The 20,483-nt window shown below is 43.8% G+C and overlaps 2 protein-coding genes across 2 annotated transcripts; both read right to left on the bottom strand.

The window, feature by feature from the left end:
* On the bottom strand, positions 1-3,006 carry LOC104445843 (galactan beta-1,4-galactosyltransferase GALS3). The gene is given in 4 exon segments (XM_039313142.1): positions 1-199; positions 202-482; positions 1,581-2,638; positions 2,641-3,006. Coding segments are annotated over 4 exon segments (1,557 nt in total). The 5' UTR covers positions 2,797-3,006; the 3' UTR covers positions 1-137.
* Positions 3,007-7,460: 4,454 nt separating this feature from the next.
* On the bottom strand, positions 7,461-9,757 carry LOC104445842. Its single transcript, XM_010059771.3, has 5 exons — positions 8,939-9,757; positions 8,777-8,834; positions 8,569-8,652; positions 8,344-8,479; positions 7,461-8,161 (listed from the first exon to the last, which is right to left on the bottom strand). The coding sequence occupies exons 1-5, from the start codon at positions 9,570-9,572 to the stop codon at positions 7,907-7,909; spliced, it is 1,167 nt and encodes a 388-aa protein (XP_010058073.2). The 5' UTR covers positions 9,573-9,757; the 3' UTR covers positions 7,461-7,906.
* Positions 9,758-20,483: the final 10,726 nt, after the last annotated feature.

Raw genomic sequence — 20,483 nt, 5'->3', positions numbered from 1 at the left:
TACACGAATCATGACCCCCACCCCCCGTATTATCATCAACACTATAATACAATGGCCACAAAAAAAAAAAAGGATGAAAAAGTAAAAAAGACATTCGGAACAAAGATGGATGGTGAATAATCACAAAAGTGGGGAGCTCATTGGCGGGTCCGCTGCAGCCGGTCGCCGATCATCTTGAACTCGAACCGCTTCACGGCGCCCCCGCGTCCCTCATCGTGGTGTCCAGCACGTAGGGCACCTTGTCGAAGGTGATCTCCGTGGAGTTCACCAGGTTCCGGCACGGCTCCCGGCGCTCGGCGATGGTGCCGTGGTAGTGGAAGTACTTGATCCGGCGCTCGGTCTTGTGGTTGGTCCTGCCCTTGAGGTTCTGCGACATGTGCACCCCCGTCGCGTACACGGCCCGGGGCTGCACCGCGTACTTCCGGTCCCTCCGGATCCCCCTCTTCACGTCCTTGTATACCAGCTTCTCGAACCCCCATTTCCTGCTCAACGATCGCAAACACAAAGACAAACCCATGTTCAGTCCAGTCGGTCTCTGTTCTGTTCCACACAATGTCTCCGTGCAGGACAATCCACAATGGCTGTCTTCCATCGTCATCATCATCATTCGACCAATCATTCAGCAAAAGACACGCGCATACAGGGTGTTTTTTCCCCCACTTGTCTCAGGTTCATTAATATAAAGTGAAACATATGACTAATCTAGTTAGACCCTCGTCCTCGTCCTTCTAATTCCTTCTTAGCAATAAGCATTGTGGAGGAAAAAGCAGAGCTGACAACCGAGAGGCAATTAACTCGAGAGCACCGTCTAATAATGGAGCCGGAGATCGCGGTGACAGTCACCTCCCACGGTCTCTTTCCGATGCACATATTAAAAGATAGGGTATCTGTATGGGCGAATGCGATGTCCTAATATACAAATGCATTATGTCCCGATCTCCGAATGAGAAATACTAACTTGCAAACAAAGCTCGAGGCACCAACTCACTTCCACTTGCGCCAATACGATGAAGAGAAGAGAAGAATCTAATGCCAATGCTATCATCATCAAGAGGCCGACCGAATAAAACTAACTCCAAACACATATGTCACATAAAATCTTCAATGCAACAACAGAACTGCACCCATCACTCAACCACCCCGCCCAGCCCAGCCCCTATGGCACATTTCCTTCATCATTGTTTAATCGACGAGTACTCTCGAAGATCACGCGCGTCTTCAATCAGACGATTGACTCTTCGCTTTTCCTCGGACAAGCGAGGTACACAGCAATGCCCTTCGAGAATTTCTATGTGATAATAATGAATTCTTAGTTCAATTCAATCCGCATTTACAATCGCCCATGGAACAAACCGGGTTTAGCTTCAGCCCTCTAATCTAATCTAAGCTCCGCCCACATGGGAAAATCATTCCCATCTCTCTGTTTACCGTTAAGGGACCGGATGTGAAAATTGTATGCATCACTTGCAGACATTTTCAAAACGATGAAGGCACTCGAGATAAATCAAGTTTATGCGCACACATATGAACATGGAAAAGCATAAATAAAGGGGACACGCATAAGAAGAAGAAGTAAGTACCTGTAAGTCCTGCCGGCACCGGCCTCGTCGACGAAACAGAGCTTATTACTCATGGGCATCTGCTCGATGGTGATCTGCGAGTACTCGGACAGCGAATCGAGGACCGACCGGAGCGTGTTCTTCGGGGGCACGTAGATGAACTCGTCCACGTCGAAGAAGAACATCCACTTGGTCATGAACTTGTACCTGTGCAGGCAGTCGTTCACCACCATGAACTGGTTGTGGTAATACCCGTCGAACCTCTCCTGGTCCCTGACGTCCTGGAGCGTCACGTACCCGAGCTCCATCCAGGGCCGCAGCACCTCGAGGACCTCCTCGTGGATCCCCCCGGCGTCGTAGATCACGAAATGGGACCGGCCGCCGAAGAGCCTCACGTGGAAGGCCATCCACTCCCTCACCCGCTGGGGGCTCAGGTTCCCGTACAGCGGCGACCCGCAGTAGAAGTAGTCGTACTTTGGCGGCGAGCTGAAGACGGACAGGTCCAGGCTCCCGGGCTCCTCGGTGAGGACTTCCATGGTGTCGGTGAAGTTGAAGTTGCGGTCGCCGCCGCCGGCGGTGGAGGCGAGGAGGAGCAGCTTGCCGCCGGAGTTGTCGGCGTTGACGACGGGGTCGGGGAAGGTGCAGTTGACGACGACGACGGTGTAGACGCGGCCGTAGCCCCAGTCGGGGAGGATCTTGTAGCCGACGGCGGTGGAGACGGGGGCGGAGTCGGAGCCGCCGGGGCGGGGGACCCACCGGCATTGGTAGGAAGGCTTGGAGTAGAGGTGGAGGGGCTTGGAGGCGAGGCCGACGACGGCGAAGGTGTTGGGGCCGCCCCGGTAGGAGCTCATGGTGATGAAGTTGTAGGCGGCGGAGCCGTAAGGGTTGAAGACCCGCTTGATGACGCCGCCGGGGAGGACCCGCTCTCGATCCACGGCAGGGGGCGGCGGCGGCGGCGGAGAAGAAAGAGCGACAGGCGGAAGAGCGGCAGCGGCGGCGGCAGCGGCGGCGTCGGCGGTGGGGGAGGAGGAGGGGGAGGGGAGGCTAGAGAGAGAGGGGGAGGGGGGGGGGAGAGAGGAGGGGAGATGCGGGAGATGCAGAGGCGGAGATCGGAGGAGGAGAGGGAGAAGCGAGACGGGAAGAACTGGAGGAGGGTGGCGACGGAGCAGAGGACGAGGAGGGCGGTGAGGAGGATCTTCAGCTCGGTGGCGCAGTTCCAGACGACCCCCACGAACATCTTCCGGTCGCCACCCCCGCCCTCTCCGCCTTGTCTCCCTCCTTCCCCATTTCGGTCTCTCTCGTCAGCAGTGCCGGAGACGGCGGCGGCGGCGCTCGGCTGCTCCGCGTCGAAGCTGGCTGTGAACTGGTGTAGAGAGAGAGACAGAGAGACGGTGGCGAGAAGGAGAGGAGGAAAGGTGGACTGTGGTGAAATGAAATGCTTCCGAAAGCGTCTGGTTATATGCAAAAAAAAATTGGAAATGGAAATGGAAATGCGATGCTACTTCCACTTCAATATTTTATGACCCCCCAAAAAGAAAAACTTCCACTTCCATAATTTCCAATTTTCCAAAAGAAGTAATGCATACATATAAAGCATAAACTACTGCCCTATCTTACGGTGACATGTCCCTTGGATTTTCACCCGAATCCAAGTCATTTAGCGCTTTAAAAACCACTAGATTTGTCTCATTGGCCACTCTTTTTACATAGAAAGGAAGAGACGATCCAAATCCTCATTTTCTCACAGACAATTTAGATATGGATGAATTATTTTCAGACGTAAGTTTCAACTTTTATGCTTTACAATGAGACAGGATAAAAATCTTAGAATAAAAATTAGAGTATGAATAAAATAATGACAACAAAAAAAACACTCCATTTATTTCATAAAAGTAAAAATATATATATCTTAATTTTAAAAAATAAAAGTTCGTATTGCTTGCAATAATAAATGGATGAAAAACATTTTTTTTTTATTATCCACAAAATATATTTAAGTATATATTGATGTGTGTAATGAAGAACAAAATTATGTTTAATAATTATTCTAAATGACACAATTAATCAATTTATAAAAAATATTCTTTAAATTACTTATTTATCGCGAAATAAACGGAACTTTAGTATCTGCATTGAAATGGAGATTGCTTGTATTGTGGAGCCGTGAGACCAAGGGAGGACCACCACCGCACTTGACCTAGTAGCCCAAGGCCTTATTGTACTCTGCTATTTACTGTGGTCATGAGTTCAGCTTGTTCTCATGAAAAATTTAATTGTCTGCACCGTTGATTCAGTTTGTATTGGGAATATAACGACTCCCACCTTATTTCACCGACACCTAGTTAAAATGATAGTGACGCTCTTGCTCTTATAAACTATAACTACAGCTCAAATTGAATGTTCGTTTTGATCGTAAAGCATTGCATAATAATATACAGAGATCGTCGATATTAGTCATTCTAAGAGAGGACGCTCAAGAGGAGGGCGAGCTTGCTCACGGATAGATCCTCCGCCTCTCTTGGATGGCATATGGACGCCGCCGACCGTCGGGCCATCGCCGGCGGTGCGAGACTCTTCCGGCGACGTCCCGATTAAAAAAAAACTATACTTTTCGCCGACCGTTCCACGCCATTCCTCTTTCTCATTAAACTAAAAAAAAGAAAGGGAGGGGGAAAAAGGGGGAGGGGCATTATTGGGATTAGGTAAGGAGGGGGGCGCAGAAAACGACGCCGGACTCTTGTCTCCTGTCTCCTTGGATGCGAGAGGACGGGGTGGGCCCCACCGGCTTTAATCATATCACGTAGCCCATCCCATCCCCATCCCCATCCACCATCGCTGTCCCTCCTCGAGACACGTGGCTGTATGCTCGCCACGTGGACGGGGATCGCACGTTATTTGATTCTTCGCATTATTATTATTATTGTCTATACCGACGGCGGAGGGAGGAAGGAAGGAAGAGAGATGCTTCTGTGGCGGGAGTACCAGAAGCAGATCCCTTAAGAATAAAAAAAAAAAACCATCTAGAAAAATCCCAAATTTTAAAATTCTAATCTCATTGATAATACAAACCTTCCTCTTTTTTTTTTTTTTTTTTTTTTAATCTAAAAGAAAAATATAAAAAAAAAAAACTGGCATTTTTGTTCTAAATGTGTGCACTTCCTAAGAACGGCACCTATGTCTTTAAAATAATTGATATTGGAACCGCTTAATATTTTATTAAGAGAATCTCGCGTTTTCGCGAATACTCTTGTATTCAAATGGAATAACAATAATTTCTCGATGAACACGAGGTAAATTTAGGATTTGAGTAGAAGATAGAAACTTTTTTTTTGGTATAATTGAGATTGACTTAAAATTCGAGATCTTTTTTAGAGAATTAAGCTGAAAAGTTTAACTCCATGATTAGGGTCCGGTCCATCAAATTGGTCATCGATTTCAACTTTAGGCACAATATGCTTCGTTGGCACATGTATTTTTCGTGTATCAATTATCTTTGTAGCTGGTCTCCCTTTGCTCGGTTCGGAAGAATCGGAAGTCGGATGATTTAGAAGAAGTGTTTAATGTGCAAAGGAAATTGAAAAGAAATATGGTATCAATCCCGGCACTCGGGGTGCTGCGTTTGCTTCAACATTAGCAAAGGCGTCCGAGTCTCTAAAGGCCCATGTGTCCAGGTCGAGGCATTGAGCAACGGCCTTTAACCCAACATTTTTAAAGTACTTTAATTGAATGCAAGTCCCATCCAGGATTGACTTTGCCCTCTTCACTTCCGAAATGTTATTATTGCAGGCATTGAATTAATTTTTTTTTCCTCTAACTTTATCCTTGCTAAATTAGTTAAATTTCAGTTTGACCCTCCCCTCACCATCCTATGCAGATCTTATCGGTATCGTGTGACGTCAATGGCTAGCTCAGATCTGACCGCTAGTGAGGCAGATTGGACACCAACAGCACATCCAAGGGTTGCATGGTCTAAAACGATGGGCTGTCATCTAGGGCCTCGGTGGCCAATCGGCCCTCAAGCGAGCTCATCCAACCTCCATCTTCTTCTTCTTTACCCTTTAATTATTTTTCAGGGTATATCACAATTTGCAACATAAGCATGCATTTCGTGAAAACCCTTTGACCTAAGGCCGCTTCTCCCCTAATGCTGTCCCAAACGTGCCAATAGTCCAGGAGCAAAATAAGGGCAGGTGGGTTCTATGCTAGAGTAGGAAGAAGGTGTCGTGTGCTAGGTAGAATATTCAATCATGGGAACGGGGATTGATTTTTCAATGTTGCACATGGTCAAGGGAAAAAGCAGGGGCATTGCATATGCAATCCAGCGAATTTTCAACTTTCCCTGTTCAATCGGACACTTGCCCGAATTTCAATGGGCCGTTCTTCTTCTTCTTCTTCGTCTTCAGAAACAAACACTTTTCCTTTCATTTTCCACATGGTAGACACGAGACGAGTGGATGGATGGATGGATGTGCTGACGGTCGTCGTTGACTGTGCTCCTTCCGGAGTCTAGGCAGTATCGTATGTTACCGGGATTCGCGAGCAAGCAAGTCCATGTTCAAAAGCAATCTCCATTCCTAGGGTGATGTAAGTCTGAAAATTGTTTGGAAAAGAGCAGTCATTTCCACACTTGTTGCTGACGTAAAGGCAAACTCCCCCAGCATAAACCCTGTTTTCCCTTGTCACGACGTTGCTTCTTAAATTGTTGAGAAGTTGATATAAATTGTTCATGAAGTTTGGTTATAAAGTTTTAATTTGTTTAATGCGATCCCGGAACGTTAGTTCAATAGTCAATGAGATCCTTAAATTTTTAAACAATTTTATATATTTTAGTGATTATATTGAACATTTACTAATAGTTTGAAAACTATATTAAAATGACATTACACATTGAGTCAAAGTTTAGAAACCACACTATACAAATTAAAAGTTTGGGGACGACATTGGATATTTAACCAAAGTTCAGAGGTCGTGTGTGCTATCCCTAAGTTATTCACTAAGACTAGAACAGTTTCCGGTCTCAAAGGATGTGAATGAGGCTTTTCTTTTTTGTTGACGACCTCTGTGTACGTGATTCTTTGAAGAACCCAACCCAAGTCAGGATTTCGGGCAGACAATGTTGTTTACTGTCAGGAAAAGGAAAACCCCTTTCTCAATCCCATTGCATCTTCCAAATTTCAAATTTTTTTCAAGCTGAGCAAGGCCATTTCTCATGTCCCAACACCCTGTTCTGGTGCTGTGTTTGTGCTGCACCAGACCATCTTTTAGATTCCATCACGTGAAAAGGGCAGTGGGCTTTGGACTTGCTTTTACAGTTCTTATTCCCCAACTCTCTTGATTCTTCATTCAATCATGCCAACTCGTGATCCCTATTCTCAAGCTGTACAAACCGATGGAAGTGACCGGTTCAGTTTAGCGAAACAACTCCTAGAACTTCCATGTGATTGATTACTGATAAATTTGGTGGGTCTCCCCGAAAGAGATCCTACTGAATTTGGCTCCAAGCACATCGCACCTGCAAATAAGCAGAGAAAGTAATGTGCTCTGTATGTGGAAAAACCAGGGATCACAGCACACCCTGGATGCTTAAAATATATGGTCCGTCTTGAAACCTAGTATTATCTAGTTTGTTTTGCTAATTCCATCTGATGGCTACTGTCTTGTAAGGTCCCTGATTTTGGGTCACCTCCTTTTAAGTTACTCAAGCTAAAGATAATGTACGTCTCCAAAGTAATGCTTGAAAGCACTGCTACATGGAGATGTCTTCGAATTGGATCGCGTAAGATAGCCACCTGTGATATGAGCATTATCTGATCTTTTTCTTCCTTGCAGTTGCTGCATCTTCGGTGTGTAATGAATGAACTGATAACAACATAAACGTACCACGTCCAGACTACAAAGCACTGGTTTTCAACAATGTCTGCTTCATTACGTTTCGTTACTTCACATTACATGGTTTCTTTATGCCCAAATGCCATACACAAAATGATAACTTCTCTTTCTTTTCTTTTCCTTCCTCTTCTCACCTCGCCCTAGAAAGCATTTCCCTTTACTTCTCCTTACAACTTAAAACACCCAAAACACAGTTCACTTCCTCTTTTTAAGGAGGGAAAAAAACAGAAAAGTAAATCGGTGGTTGTTTAATTGATTAAGCTCCAAGGAATTTGAACAGAGCAGGCGCTATGCAGGACGATCGAACCTGTCATCTTCCTAGTTTCCCCTGCCTGTCGCTCGCTTGTGTGATGATCATGCACTATTACTCACTCATCTTGCTCCACCTTTGTCAGGGTCCTTTTAATGCCTTTTTCTTTCTTAATATATACGGCTGCATGAAGAGTTAATATCTGTAATCAACGGCACTGGAGTTGGAGGCGCCGTGGGCAAGAAATCAAGTGATCATTGGTGAGACCAGCAGCTTGCATGAACGAGTGCACGATGGTCGGGCCGACATATCTGAACCCTCTTCTCACCATGTCTTTGCTCATCGTCTCCGACTTTGATGTCTTCGCCGGTATCCTCTGGCAGGTCTTGTACTCTGTGGTGATCGGCTTGTGATTCACAAAACCCCACACATACTTGTCGAAAGATCCACATTCCATCCTCACCTGTCATCAAGTGCGGACAACATCCATGTGAAATCAGGAGCTAATAGGGGAATACTTGCAATGCACTGATCAACTAAAGTTTGTAAGAATCAGAAAAACAATCGGAACCCTAATGGGGAAAGGAATGCGTAAGAAAAAAGATCAAGGTTCTCAAGCAATGGAGGACTTTGATGTGTTGTTACCTCGAGAATCCGCTTGGAGTTGTCGATGATTCCCAGAATTTGGCTCAACTCTAGGCCGTAGAGACTACTCAGTGATGTTATTTTCTTTTCAGAGTATTGGGCCACAATTTCTGCATCAAATCCTGAGAAAGCTTCCCTGCAAAGTGAAGGGTCCCAATTGCCAATTTAAGCATATGTCTCCAGAACAAATCCCACATAAAGTAGGTCTCAGCAATTTCACATTACCTCAGCACCTCACGTTTCTTCAAGACTGAAGTCCAGTCTGATCCTACTTGAGCTCCACTGAGTACCAACAGCTCGAATAGCTTTCTGCATATAATAATCCGATTCAAGGTCTAAACATTTGATGGGTGCACTCACAAACAGACACTCAAAATAGGCAGAGTAAGGGAGGGAGATATGATGCACTAAAAAAAAGGGAGGGAGATATTACCTGTCATCATGGACGGGCACTCCCCACTCTTGATCATGGTAAGCAACATTGATATGATCTGCACAGGCATTGACCAGGGAGAAACGACATATCAGCACTTACTTCAGACAAGTTTTAAAGCTACACAAGTAGTCAAGTTCCTATTGAGAGCTTTTTCTCTACCTGAACTAGCTGTAATGAAGCTACATCTTTTCTCCTCACGGTCCGCAACAGCTAGAGTAGAAGAGGGGTTGAACGGAACGACTTTGCCCTCGCGCTTGAAAGGCTTGACTCTTCCATAATGGGCAATCTTCTGCTTCCTCTGCTCCTGCAACGAAGCAATTTGTTCTTTCCTAGCAGCTGCGATGCTACCAGGAGGAGCTGAAACTGATTTGGTCAACAATGTGTCAGGACTAGGAGGTGGTGCTTGACCGACCGATTTGTTTGTCGACCTGGTCGTGCATTGTAGAGCCAAAACCTTGTCAGGACCGGACAAGGCAGAAGATGCAGTTGTTGGTTCATTTCCCTTTTTCAAAATTGAGATTCTTGGCATTTTTTTCTTGGGAGAAATTGGAGGGGTCAATGCTAGCTTAACATTATCAGGAGGAGCGAGATGAATAGTACAAGGGTCGTGTGGTGAATCTGCTGTGGAGTTGGATAGTTGCCGAGGGGATCTCGGGGGCAGCGATTTCTTGGCAAGTGAGTTACGTCGCTCGGGAGAGGGAATTTGGTTGCAAGGATGCTGCTGGAGGACAGGACGCCCATTGGTCCGCGCAATAGCCGGGGCCTGGTGAACTCTGGTCTTCAAGGAGCACATTTCGTGAGATCTTGCTTTTCAGGGTCGGAATGTAACGAGGGACTGAATTGGAGAGGCAAGAGGAAGGGGCTTAATGAGAGGTTTAGGAGGAGCTGATGTGTTTTTATACATGTGGATTATAATTGTAGGGACAGGTTTGGACAAGTAAGAACATGGTAGGGAAGAAAGGCTGTCACATCTTGTTCAAGAGTTCGACGTAACGATACACCTCTTGCACTGTTACATGCCCGAGGCGATTCTTCCTCTATACTCTAAGTCCAAAAAGTAAACACTGGGTAGGGCAATGCTATGGAAGACGCGGTGGACACAGCCAATCACAGTCGAGGATAAGATGACAAAAATGACACGGGCCTACGTTTGCCACTGCCCTCATGGAGAGTGGAATCGGAGGGCATGAATGATGAGCTTTTTGTAAAGGGAGAAAAAAGAGGGAAGAGTGGGGGCAGAGGGATGGTGGTGCCAGCGCCAGCTCTGAGTTGGACCCTCTTTCTACACTAAGCGAAGTGTACAGGACACCAATTCCTAATCCAAAGTTGGGCCATGAACTTCATTTTTTTTTTCTTGGACAACTCCAAGAAAGACAGAGACAAGTCCTTTTGCTTTGCCTGCTCCTGCTTACTCTGTCTTGCTGGCACTACAATCTCTTTAAAATATAAACAACTGTTCAGACAATTAAGTAGCTGAAGCCTGGATTTGGGCCTGTGCGTTTGTTCATTAAAAAAAACAAAAAGGGGCAATAAAAAAAGTCGCTCAACTAATCAAATAAACCCGACTGCAAGTGGTAGTAAATGGACAAGTTGATCAGATGACCAGTGGCCAGTGCTTTTTGGAGCTGACTATCTTTCGGTCCCCAGAATTTGGGGAGGTCGATATGAGGGACCAAATTCAGATTGGGGATCGGATTGATGGTGCAATTTTGTCATGCTCATCATCCAGGAATCATCATTCATTGTCCAAAGGTTGGCTGCCTATGGTTCAGCGCGTTTCTTATCAATGTGAAATAAAAACATGAACCGCACCAAGCCCACATTTACTCACCTGTAGGTGTCGTTTCCAACAACACTTTGCAATGGGTCCAACAGGGAACTTTTCCTGTTCACTCGAAATTATTAGTGCCATTTCTGTGCCTGTATTCTTCGAGAAGCTACGACAAGTTCCTGAAATGTAGATCCTCGCTGTAAAAAAAAAAAAACAGTAGATTCGTAAACAAGAGTCGAACGCATGTCGTGCTCGGGGTATTTTTCCATACACCCCAGTCTGTCTGTAGTAGCTTGATTCATGTAAAGATGTGCATATTTTTCCTACTTTAATCATTTAGAGAACTGGGGAGATCGTGGGATGCCGGCTTCTTTAGAAGCAGCAATCAGTGTCATATGATAAGCTTTGCCACCTGCAATTTGAAGACACAGCACATGACAATAATAATGGCGTGTTGGAGTTTGGGGCGGTCGAAGCGAATGCATCTTTCCCTGTCATGGAGTTGCCCACTGCTTCATGATTTATGAGCCAGTTGGCCCCTCTTTCCTCATTCATCCAACTTTATGGACAAGCCCACATGCCTCTTTCCACAGCCTCATCTACTAAAAAGTGCATGCAATTTGATGCTCGTTCCATTTATCCTCCATAGCTTTAATGCGCTTTTAGCACGACGACCCACTTCGATGTTATGCATATAAACGATCTCCTTAGACACAGAGCTGCCTTGTAGCTTGGAAATAACATCATCTCGGGCGTGTTACTCTCTTTTGATGTCCCGAGTTCAAGGCCATGTTGCATAGAATATGCTTTTTGCTGGGTCTGATTTTGCATTCGATACAATTTGTCTTGAAGAGAGAAAAGTATGCCCCAAAGAAACCATTCACGTGCGGTACAGTATGTACGTACGACGATCTAGCAATGGGAGAAGACAACCGTTCCAGATTGTAGGATGATTCGACAATATACTATTCCACATGCGTTTCTTCAATTACTTGAAGAAACAGAACATCTATCCATCAATCTATCTATCTATATTTCCACCAATTTCAACTTAGCTGTTCCTGTTCCAAAGTTATATTCCTCAGCTACTTTTGGAATTCATGTCTCAGGTGGCCGAGGATTAAGATTGCACCCATCTTTGGGATGTTCCGACGGAAAATTCATTTTGTTCACAGCCCGTACACAGTCCAGAATCCACTAGCCCTTCGTTTTATATGGGACTTGTCCGTCTGCCTGGAAACGGCCCCTCCCGCAAAATGCTGCAAGTATCGCCTGATAATTTCATCACGTAAACCAAACAAAAAATGCAATGGTCAAATCTCACGAAAACAGGTTTCGCCTCGGAAAAGAAATTTCCGGAGAAATATGCTAAGCATCTCTTTTGTCATTTTGCAATGATGATTGCTGTGAATCTAACCATCAAAAATAATCATCAAAGGGTAGTGTCAAGTGCCAATGAAGAGTTGCAATAATCAATCTTGTGAAAGTAATAAGAGGGGAGCACGAGTTTTCATGACGAAAAATGCCCCCACCCCTCTTGTTTTGATCATGGCTTCATGGATCTGCCTCACTGAATTCCTGCCTTTATGCAAGGTCGAACTATCTTCTAGTCAGGGGATTATGTAATTTAATGTGAAACATTGCTGTCATTCATCATGGATCTTATCTCTAAGAACAACAGTTTGAGAGTACATGAATTTATTTGGTAGTAAAGGACAATTGAAAGCCCACCAAATTGGATGGATATTAACTGTGACACAGATATCTCACATGTCCCTAGCCAGATTATCATCTGCATTTAGTATGCTCAAGCTATGGTCTCAAAAATTCTTTCCTGGTTACAATGACTTCGTCTGTTTTAAGTTAAACTGTGATCTACATCGCCAAAGCATTGGTATGAAGAAGCCTGCAGGATTTTCTCTCCCATGGACCGAAAGGGATTAACAAAAGGACTGAAAAGCAGCACTGGTACAACTACAGAGAATCTCCGAGGGTAAAATTTCGATCGAAAACTTAATGGTGGCAAAATCTTTTCATATTCAATTTGAGAACCTCATGATAAGGAAAGAGAAACAGTGAAACTAAGCTACTTGTATCTTACAGGCGGGATAATGTATGACGTCAACATATCGCAGCGCGACTTTAAAAAAGAAAGGGTAGTAAATTCAAGAATTGTGATGACTGACGCAAATGATTAGAAGATCCATAACTTATATTGAGTATCACAAAACAACACCATCAGCAGTGGAATCACCGATGGAGTGGTCATTGTAGACATGCGTTTGCGCAGCATGTACGCGCTGTCAGCTCTATGAGTATGAGCATACGCTTCTACAAGCAGATTGCCAGATATACGGAAGTGGATTGTCTCTTTCACATGCACCCTAGCAACCCATGTGAACCGCATCAGAGCAATTTGATGGTCTACCTAAAATCTAAGAGGCTTGATTAGGGTAGATCCTCCACACTAATTTTTGTGGACTATAATGTCTTATAGCACTGTTGCTATTTTATGGGGACCCAAGAATTCAAGAACAGAACTAACAGCACACTGATGCTTTGGCTGCAACTGGTGGAATTTTTTTTATACCATAGGAATACTAAGATTAGAGGGGGCATTATTGCAACTGAAACAGCCTGACAGAATCCCCAGCGAGAGAATGGACGGAATTTGCTTAAAAGCTGTAAGAGCACTGCAAGTAGAACAGTTCGCCACCGATACAGGTCGAGTTTCATTCCTTTGGACAAGCCCCTTAAAAGTTCACATCGCCATCAGCTTATAAAACAGGAAACAATTCAACATAAACAGGCCTCCGAGTTCACAGTTGCAGCAGAATAAACTGATATTAGATCTTGGAGCAAGAATTTGTGCCGACCCCAATCCACCTTTTCTTTTCTGGTAAAAAGAAACACCAGTCTACCATAACTTTGCCACTCGTTGTTCCTATTTTGGATAGATAATCATCCAATGTGATGTCTGAAGGTAATTCTCAAGTAGTTATTGTCGCGACCAATTTTTCAAGGTGTGAACCACCTAGGGTTTGGCTAATGGATTATTAAGCGCAGACTTAGTCGGGCTCTCCTGCCCATACCAATTCGCGACTTAAATTCAAGTTCTTAACATGCAATTGATTTTTTAATCGAGTCGTCACTAATCTATTTTTTGGTGGGTCGATTAGAAACCCAAGTAAAGTAACGGGAGTTTCACTTTACTCCTACGAACTCAGACTATGGGTACGGGGAGTTGGTTACATTAAATTTCTCTAATGCCCTTTCGGTACCATTCTTTTATTTTCAAAAATGTTTTTGCGGGCAGCTAAAATTGATTTTAAATCTATTTTCCTAACATGTGAGGTGATCATGCGGGTGCGCAATCCACCAATTTAACACCCAGATAAACAATAAATAAATTGCAAAAAAAAACTTACCTCAAAGTAACGAAAGCATCTGCAATGTTAAGTTAAAAAAACCACATCAACAACCCTGAATATGGTTTCTAATTAACACGCAATTTCTTTTTTATTTTTCACTTAATTAATGAGAATCATGCAATATGCAATGCAATATTAACTAAATGACTTAATTCTAATGTCATGCAATTTCTAATTAAATGGATCTAATAACAATCCTTAAATGACATGCATATTGCATTTTTTCTCTTTCCTAAAAGAATGTATTTTTTCCTAAATAATATGACTTTTTTGTATTTTTCATGAAATTCGAAATTAGATGAAATATGAAGATTACCTAATTAGATTAAGATCCTAATTAGTTTATATTAGGAATTAGGTTGAGCCAAATCCTAATTTGAACTAAAATATTATCTTGACCTAAATAATCCTAAAATGCAATATATCTAAAAATGCCTAAACTTATAACAAATTAAAAAAATCTAAATTAAACTAGGTGCAATTTAACCCTAATATGCAATGACATGCAAAATATGCTTTAATACTACATTACATATGCATGATGATTTTTTGTTGTTTTTATTAATTTTCGAAATTAATAATTGCCAAATAATTAAAACATGCAACCTAAATTAAAATCTAGCAACCTAAATTGATTTTTTGATTTTTTAAATAAAATTCTTATTCTAAACATGTAAACCCTAAAACATGCAATATTCTAATTCAAACATATCTCGAGATAAACAAGGCAATTAAGACGAGACAATTCATTCAAAATCATCGAAATATCGCACATCGTTCGGATCAAGAGACAATATTTCGCTTATAAAATCAATAAATTGATCTTAAGCCTTAAAGATCAAAATATCAATTTTATTCCCGCTTAATTAATTATTTCATCTAAGGCCTTATAGATGAAATAAAAATCCTCTGGCGCGGTTGCGAATCCGGTAATATGCTGAATTTCCGATCATATACTAAAGACTAATTATACTAAAAAACAAGATAAAAGTAAAATAAATAAAATAAAATAAAATAAAATAAAGAAAACTACCTAATGTGTTTTCTCTTGTTTTTTTTATTGGGCTTGGCCAAGTGGGGTCCAGCCAAGGATGGCTGACCGGAGGTTCGGCGAGGCACCGGAGTGGCACGTCGGCGGCGAGGGGCTTGCGGGTCGCGCGAGGCAAGGCGGAGGCGTCGGGCTGTGGTGCGGCGGGGGATGGTGCCGACGTTGTAGGTGCTTGGCGCGACAACCGGCGGCGTCGAGTGGATCGGCACGGGCGAGGTGGAGTTGGGGCGCTCGGGTCGCGGAGGTGGCTGGTGTCGCAGTGGCGCGGCTTCGGGCCGGGGTGCGTTGAGCCGAGGCGAGCAGCGACGGTGCCGGCTCCGGCGACGTCGGGCGCGGATCCGGAGCTGCGGCGTTGGCCGGGCCGTGCTTGCGGGGTCGCGGGTTGCGAGACGCGGCGGCGCGGGCGGGGCAGACGGCGTGCGGCGGAGGCGCGGCGGAGCTTGGAGATCAATGGGCGGCGTCGCGGGCGAGCGGGTGTTGCAGCGGCGCGCGTCGGCGAAGGTGAGAGCGGGTCGTCGGGCGCGGTGCGAGGTCGGAGCGGCGGTGGTGCGGTGGTGGGTGGCGCTCGCGATCGTCAAGAGCGGCGGGCTTCGTCGGAGCTCCGGCGTCGGGTCTCCGCGAGTTGCGGCAGCGCGGGTGAGGAGTGGATTTGGGAAGATGATGAACAGTAAAGGTCAAATCAACCTTTACTTTTTTTGCTTTTCTCTTTTCTCTCCTACTCTTTCTCTCACGTTCGTGCTTCTTTCTTCTTTTTCTGCGCAGGTTGTCGAAGGGAAAAGAAAAGGACTTCTTTTGACTGCGGAGAAAGCTTTTTTCTCTCTTTCTCTCTTTTCACTTTCTCCCGCACTCTCTTCACGAAATCTCTCTCAATTTTTTCACACCTCTGAAAATTTTTCTGAATTTTCTCTCTTTGGCTCACGAAAATTATGGCTCTTTTTATAGTGATTTTCAGATGGCCATTTTATAGCAACTTTCGGCTTTCCATCTTATGTTGCATTAAATCAATCCCGCAAATCGAGTATGATTTCGCAATCGCCTCGATCCCCGCTCAGTTTCTTCCATTTTGCAAAATTCTTGCCTCTTATTCACTTGAATTTTAAATTACTTCTGCATTTAACGAAATCCGAATGCTCATCAAAATTTCAAACTTCCATGCATAATCAATCAAATCAATCTTCCCCATTTTTATTTTTTCTTCCTTTTATTTGTTCAAAATGCAATTTTTATTTTCCTTATTTTCCTAAATTTGCTAAAAATAGGTGTCAACAGCTGTCCCTCTTTGAAGGTGAGCTCGTAGAGGTTGCATTCAAAGACAAGTTGAGACCTAATTTTAATTATGCACATGCACTAAACGATTTTTTTTTTTTGAAAGACGAGTGCCATTTTGAAATGAAATTTATATGATGCATGGAAATGCTAATGCAAATGATAAAAGAACTTACCTGGAATTACTTACCTTCGGGGATGGCAGAGCAACTCAAGATAGATTGGTGTTACATGTCCAGGACCCGTACCATTCTACGGTCGCCTGAACTGAGGTTGTCTAGGACCCGTACCATTCTACGGTCGCCTTGACAAAGAAATGATTTTTTTTCAGGACCCGTACCATTCTACGGTCGCCTGTTAGAGCAATAAATGCTGTCTAGGACCCGTACCATTCTACGGTCGCCTACACTAAGGTTTTGCTTGGCTAGGACTCGAACCATTCTTCGGTCGCCCAGCCTTGCGACAGAAATCATCCGACCAGGACCCGAACCATTCTTCGGTCGCCTTAATCAGATTGAATCTGGAGGAAAAATCTTTAATGGACAACTCCATTGAGTGTTGGTGCTTGAAAAGGAATACCTGTACAGTGACAAGCATTTAAAGTATGGATAGAGATAGACTTACCTTATGACATCTCTGTTCCTTGGGGATATGTCTCCTGCAAAACATGGTCGTAGGAGAGGCAACATGCATTTGTAATCATAAGCATGCATCAATATAATGGAGGTTCATGATGATTTCCATTTAATCTTGCATCACCTAATTTCCATTCTGAATACATGAGTGTCATGAATGTGTCAAATGAGGGATCCTTTGGTTTGAAAGGACTTTTCTCTCATCCTCATTAAAATAGCAATTTCATCCTGACCTTTGATGCAGGATTTTGTCAATCACTCTATCTCAACATCGTCATGCCCAAACAAGGGTCTGAGCAATCTCGCAAGTGGTACGATCTCACCAATCTGAGAGGTCTTGAACAAGGACCGTAATGTGGGCTTGGTCAACGGCTTAACAAAAGGGACTCTTTGAGTCGAGGCTTTTGAAAGAATGAGTGATATTCTGTAATCATCTCTGGGTTTACAAGTCAAGAACCCTGCAAAATGAGAGAGGAATAATCTTGCTCACACTTCTTCGAGCGATGCTTAAAACATGTGAACCCCTAGGTTAATTCAAGTGCCCTAATCAGAAGAGACTTTGCAAGGGATGTAACGCATGCTTGGTTCATGGGTTGAGAAATGAAAGGATCATTTAGCTCAAAAAGTGTTTATGGGGTCAAAGTTGGTGATCATCTTGACATTTTCAACAATTTTCCTCCCCATCTTCGAAGATTTTCTTCACATCACTACTCCACCGATTGCAACATCTTAACATTTGAGTTATTTTGGTACCACCTTGTTGGGGATACGACTCACTTCATCAAGTGTTTGATTTTTATTTTTTGGCATTGGCCTTGCTTTTACCAGGCACACTGCTTTTCATGCCCCATTTTTTGCACTTTTTTTTTTGAACTTGCACAACCATCCTTTGCAGCATTCTAAACCATGTTACTTGAATGGTTCTTTTTGCCTTGCCCCAGTGTGGGGGATGATCACCAACTGGGTTTAATATGAAATAAATTCATAGGCTCAAGTGGGCTATGCAATGGATAAAAGTGTATAGGATAAAGAAAGAACTGCTCTTCATCATCTTAAGGCACTTCAAATTACCGTACGAATTACACTGCAAAAGCAATATTCGAAGATTGATGCAAGTGGGAGCAAGAAGATTCCTACCATCCATTTCAAATTTGTCCCAATGTGGGATGATTCTTGACAGGGATAATTTTAAAAATCTCCATAAGTGTATGGGGCTCAAAGGGGTTGAGCAATGGATCACCTGTAGTGTTTGGGATAGAGAAACGAATGCCTCTCGTCACCTTGGTTGACGTACCCTTTGCGAGATAGCCCTCTTCCTTGTGGGCATGGAATTTTTCACACAACTCACTGGGGGTTAGTGTATGAAACAGTATATGGAACAAGGCTTGCCTTTCGTCATTCCAAAGTATTTCATTTGACACATTCAATTTATCTCACACAATCCATCAAGGGGAAAAAAAAATGCAAGATTTACAATAAATTTGAACAATTTAACTCATTGAAGCAATTTATTGATCATTGAAATGCTTGCAGTTCAAAACATGACATGGCAAATTCTATCATGGATAATACTTCTTGACAGCATCTGAATTAACAGGAGTGGAAAACTCACGACCATCCATTTCGCTAATATCAAGGCTCCGGAAATATCTTCTTTACCACATATGGGCCGCTGTAGCTTGGAGCAAACTTGCCTCCGTGATCCGGAAAGATCGGCAATAGCTTCCTTAGGACTAGGTCATTTACCTCAAAATGCCTTGGCCGCACCTTCCGTTGAAAGATCTCGCTATTCTCCGTTGATATGCTTGGCCATGACAGAGCTTTCGGTCTTTCTCGTCGACCAAGTTCAACTGCTCAAATCTTTGTTGTGACCATTCCGCCTCGTACAACTCTATTTGGGATAAAACCCTTAGAGAAGGAATCTCCACTTCTACTGTAGAACCGCCTCCATGCCGTACACCAAAGCAAACGGGGTTGCCCAGGTGGAAGTGCGGATCGACGTCCGGTACGCCATTAGTGCGAAGGGTAGCCTGTCATGCCAATCTCGATAATTCACAGCCGTCTTAGCCAAAATCTTCTTAATGTTCTTATTGGCCGCTTCAACAGCCCATTCATTTGAGGGCGGTAAGGAGACGAATTCGGATGCTTGATTTTGAACTTTCTGAACAACTCATCAACAAGCTTGTTGTTCAAATTGGTCCCATTATCAGTGATGATTGCTTTAGGGACACCATAGCGAGCAATTATGTCATGTTTGACAAACTTCACAACATTACGAGCAAAAGACACTTGCAAAGGATGTAGCTTCGATCCATTTGGAGAAATAGTCTATCGCCACCAAAATGAATCGATGTCCATTTGAAGCATTGGGATTGATTGGGCCAATCACATCAATACCCCGCATCAAGAAAGGCCATGGCTCAAAACCGATGCAGCTCGGTTGGAGGAACATTTATCTTATTTCCATGAATCTGGCAGTGGTGACAAATCCGAACATGCCGGATGCAATCACTTTCCAAAGTGTGAGCCAATAGTAGCCCAACCTCATAATCTTCTTGGCTAACATATGTCCATTCATATGGGGGCCACATACTCCTTCGTGCACTTCTTGCATGATCTCGAGTGGCTTCGATTGCATCTACACATCGCAACAAGACGAATCGTAAGACCTCTTGTACAAACTTTCACCACCGACGAAAATTTCGAGGCCATCTTCATGATGTACTTCCTATCACCCGAGTGCTTCCTTCGGGAAATTCTTGTTTTTGAATGTAATTCAAAATATTGTAATACCATGGTTTTCCATCAGGTTCTTCAGTCACAATCATACAATAAGCTGGCTTCGGCAAAATTTCTATTTTCAGGGGTTCAACCTCCAACCCATCAGTGACTTGCAGCATAGAGGACAACGTTGCGAGTGCATCTGCAAATTGATTATGAGACCTTGGCAAGTATTGAAACGAAACTTCCTCGAATTCTTTTACCAGATTTTCTAAATACTTGTGGTATGGGAGTAACTTGGAATCCTTGGTCTTCCATTCTCCCACGGTCTGCAGTATGATTAGTGCGGAATCTCCGAACACTTTTAACTTAGCCACACCCATCTCAATTGCTGCTTGAAGCCCAAGGATGCAAGCTTCATACTCGGCCACATTGTTAGTGCACGGAAATATCAATTTTGCAGCTACCGGATGGTGTTGTCCATCTGGAGATATCAAAACCGCTCCAGTACCTGAACCGGATAGGTTTACAGCTCCATCAAAGAACATCTTCCATGAGTCTTCATTTACACTCAAGACATGGTCATCAAGGAAACTGTCATCATCATTAGGGACTCCTGAATTCTCGGCCAATAGATCAGCGATCGCTCGGCCTTTAACCGACTTTTGTGGCATGAATTGCACATCAAATTCAGAGATCAAGATTTGCCATTTGGCTAACTTACCCACCAAAGCTGGTCGATCAAGTAAGTACTTGATAGGGTTGTTCTCAGTCACGAGGAACGTCTGATAATGTAGGGTGTATTGTCGCAACCTATGCAACACCCACACCA

The sequence above is a fragment of the Eucalyptus grandis genome, chromosome 5, assembly GCF_016545825.1.
Source record: "Eucalyptus grandis isolate ANBG69807.140 chromosome 5, ASM1654582v1, whole genome shotgun sequence".
In the NCBI taxonomy this organism is placed as follows: Eukaryota; Viridiplantae; Streptophyta; class Magnoliopsida; order Myrtales; family Myrtaceae; genus Eucalyptus; species Eucalyptus grandis.
Note: the sequence above shows the minus strand (reverse complement) of the source record. Positions and strands in the feature narration are given on the sequence as shown.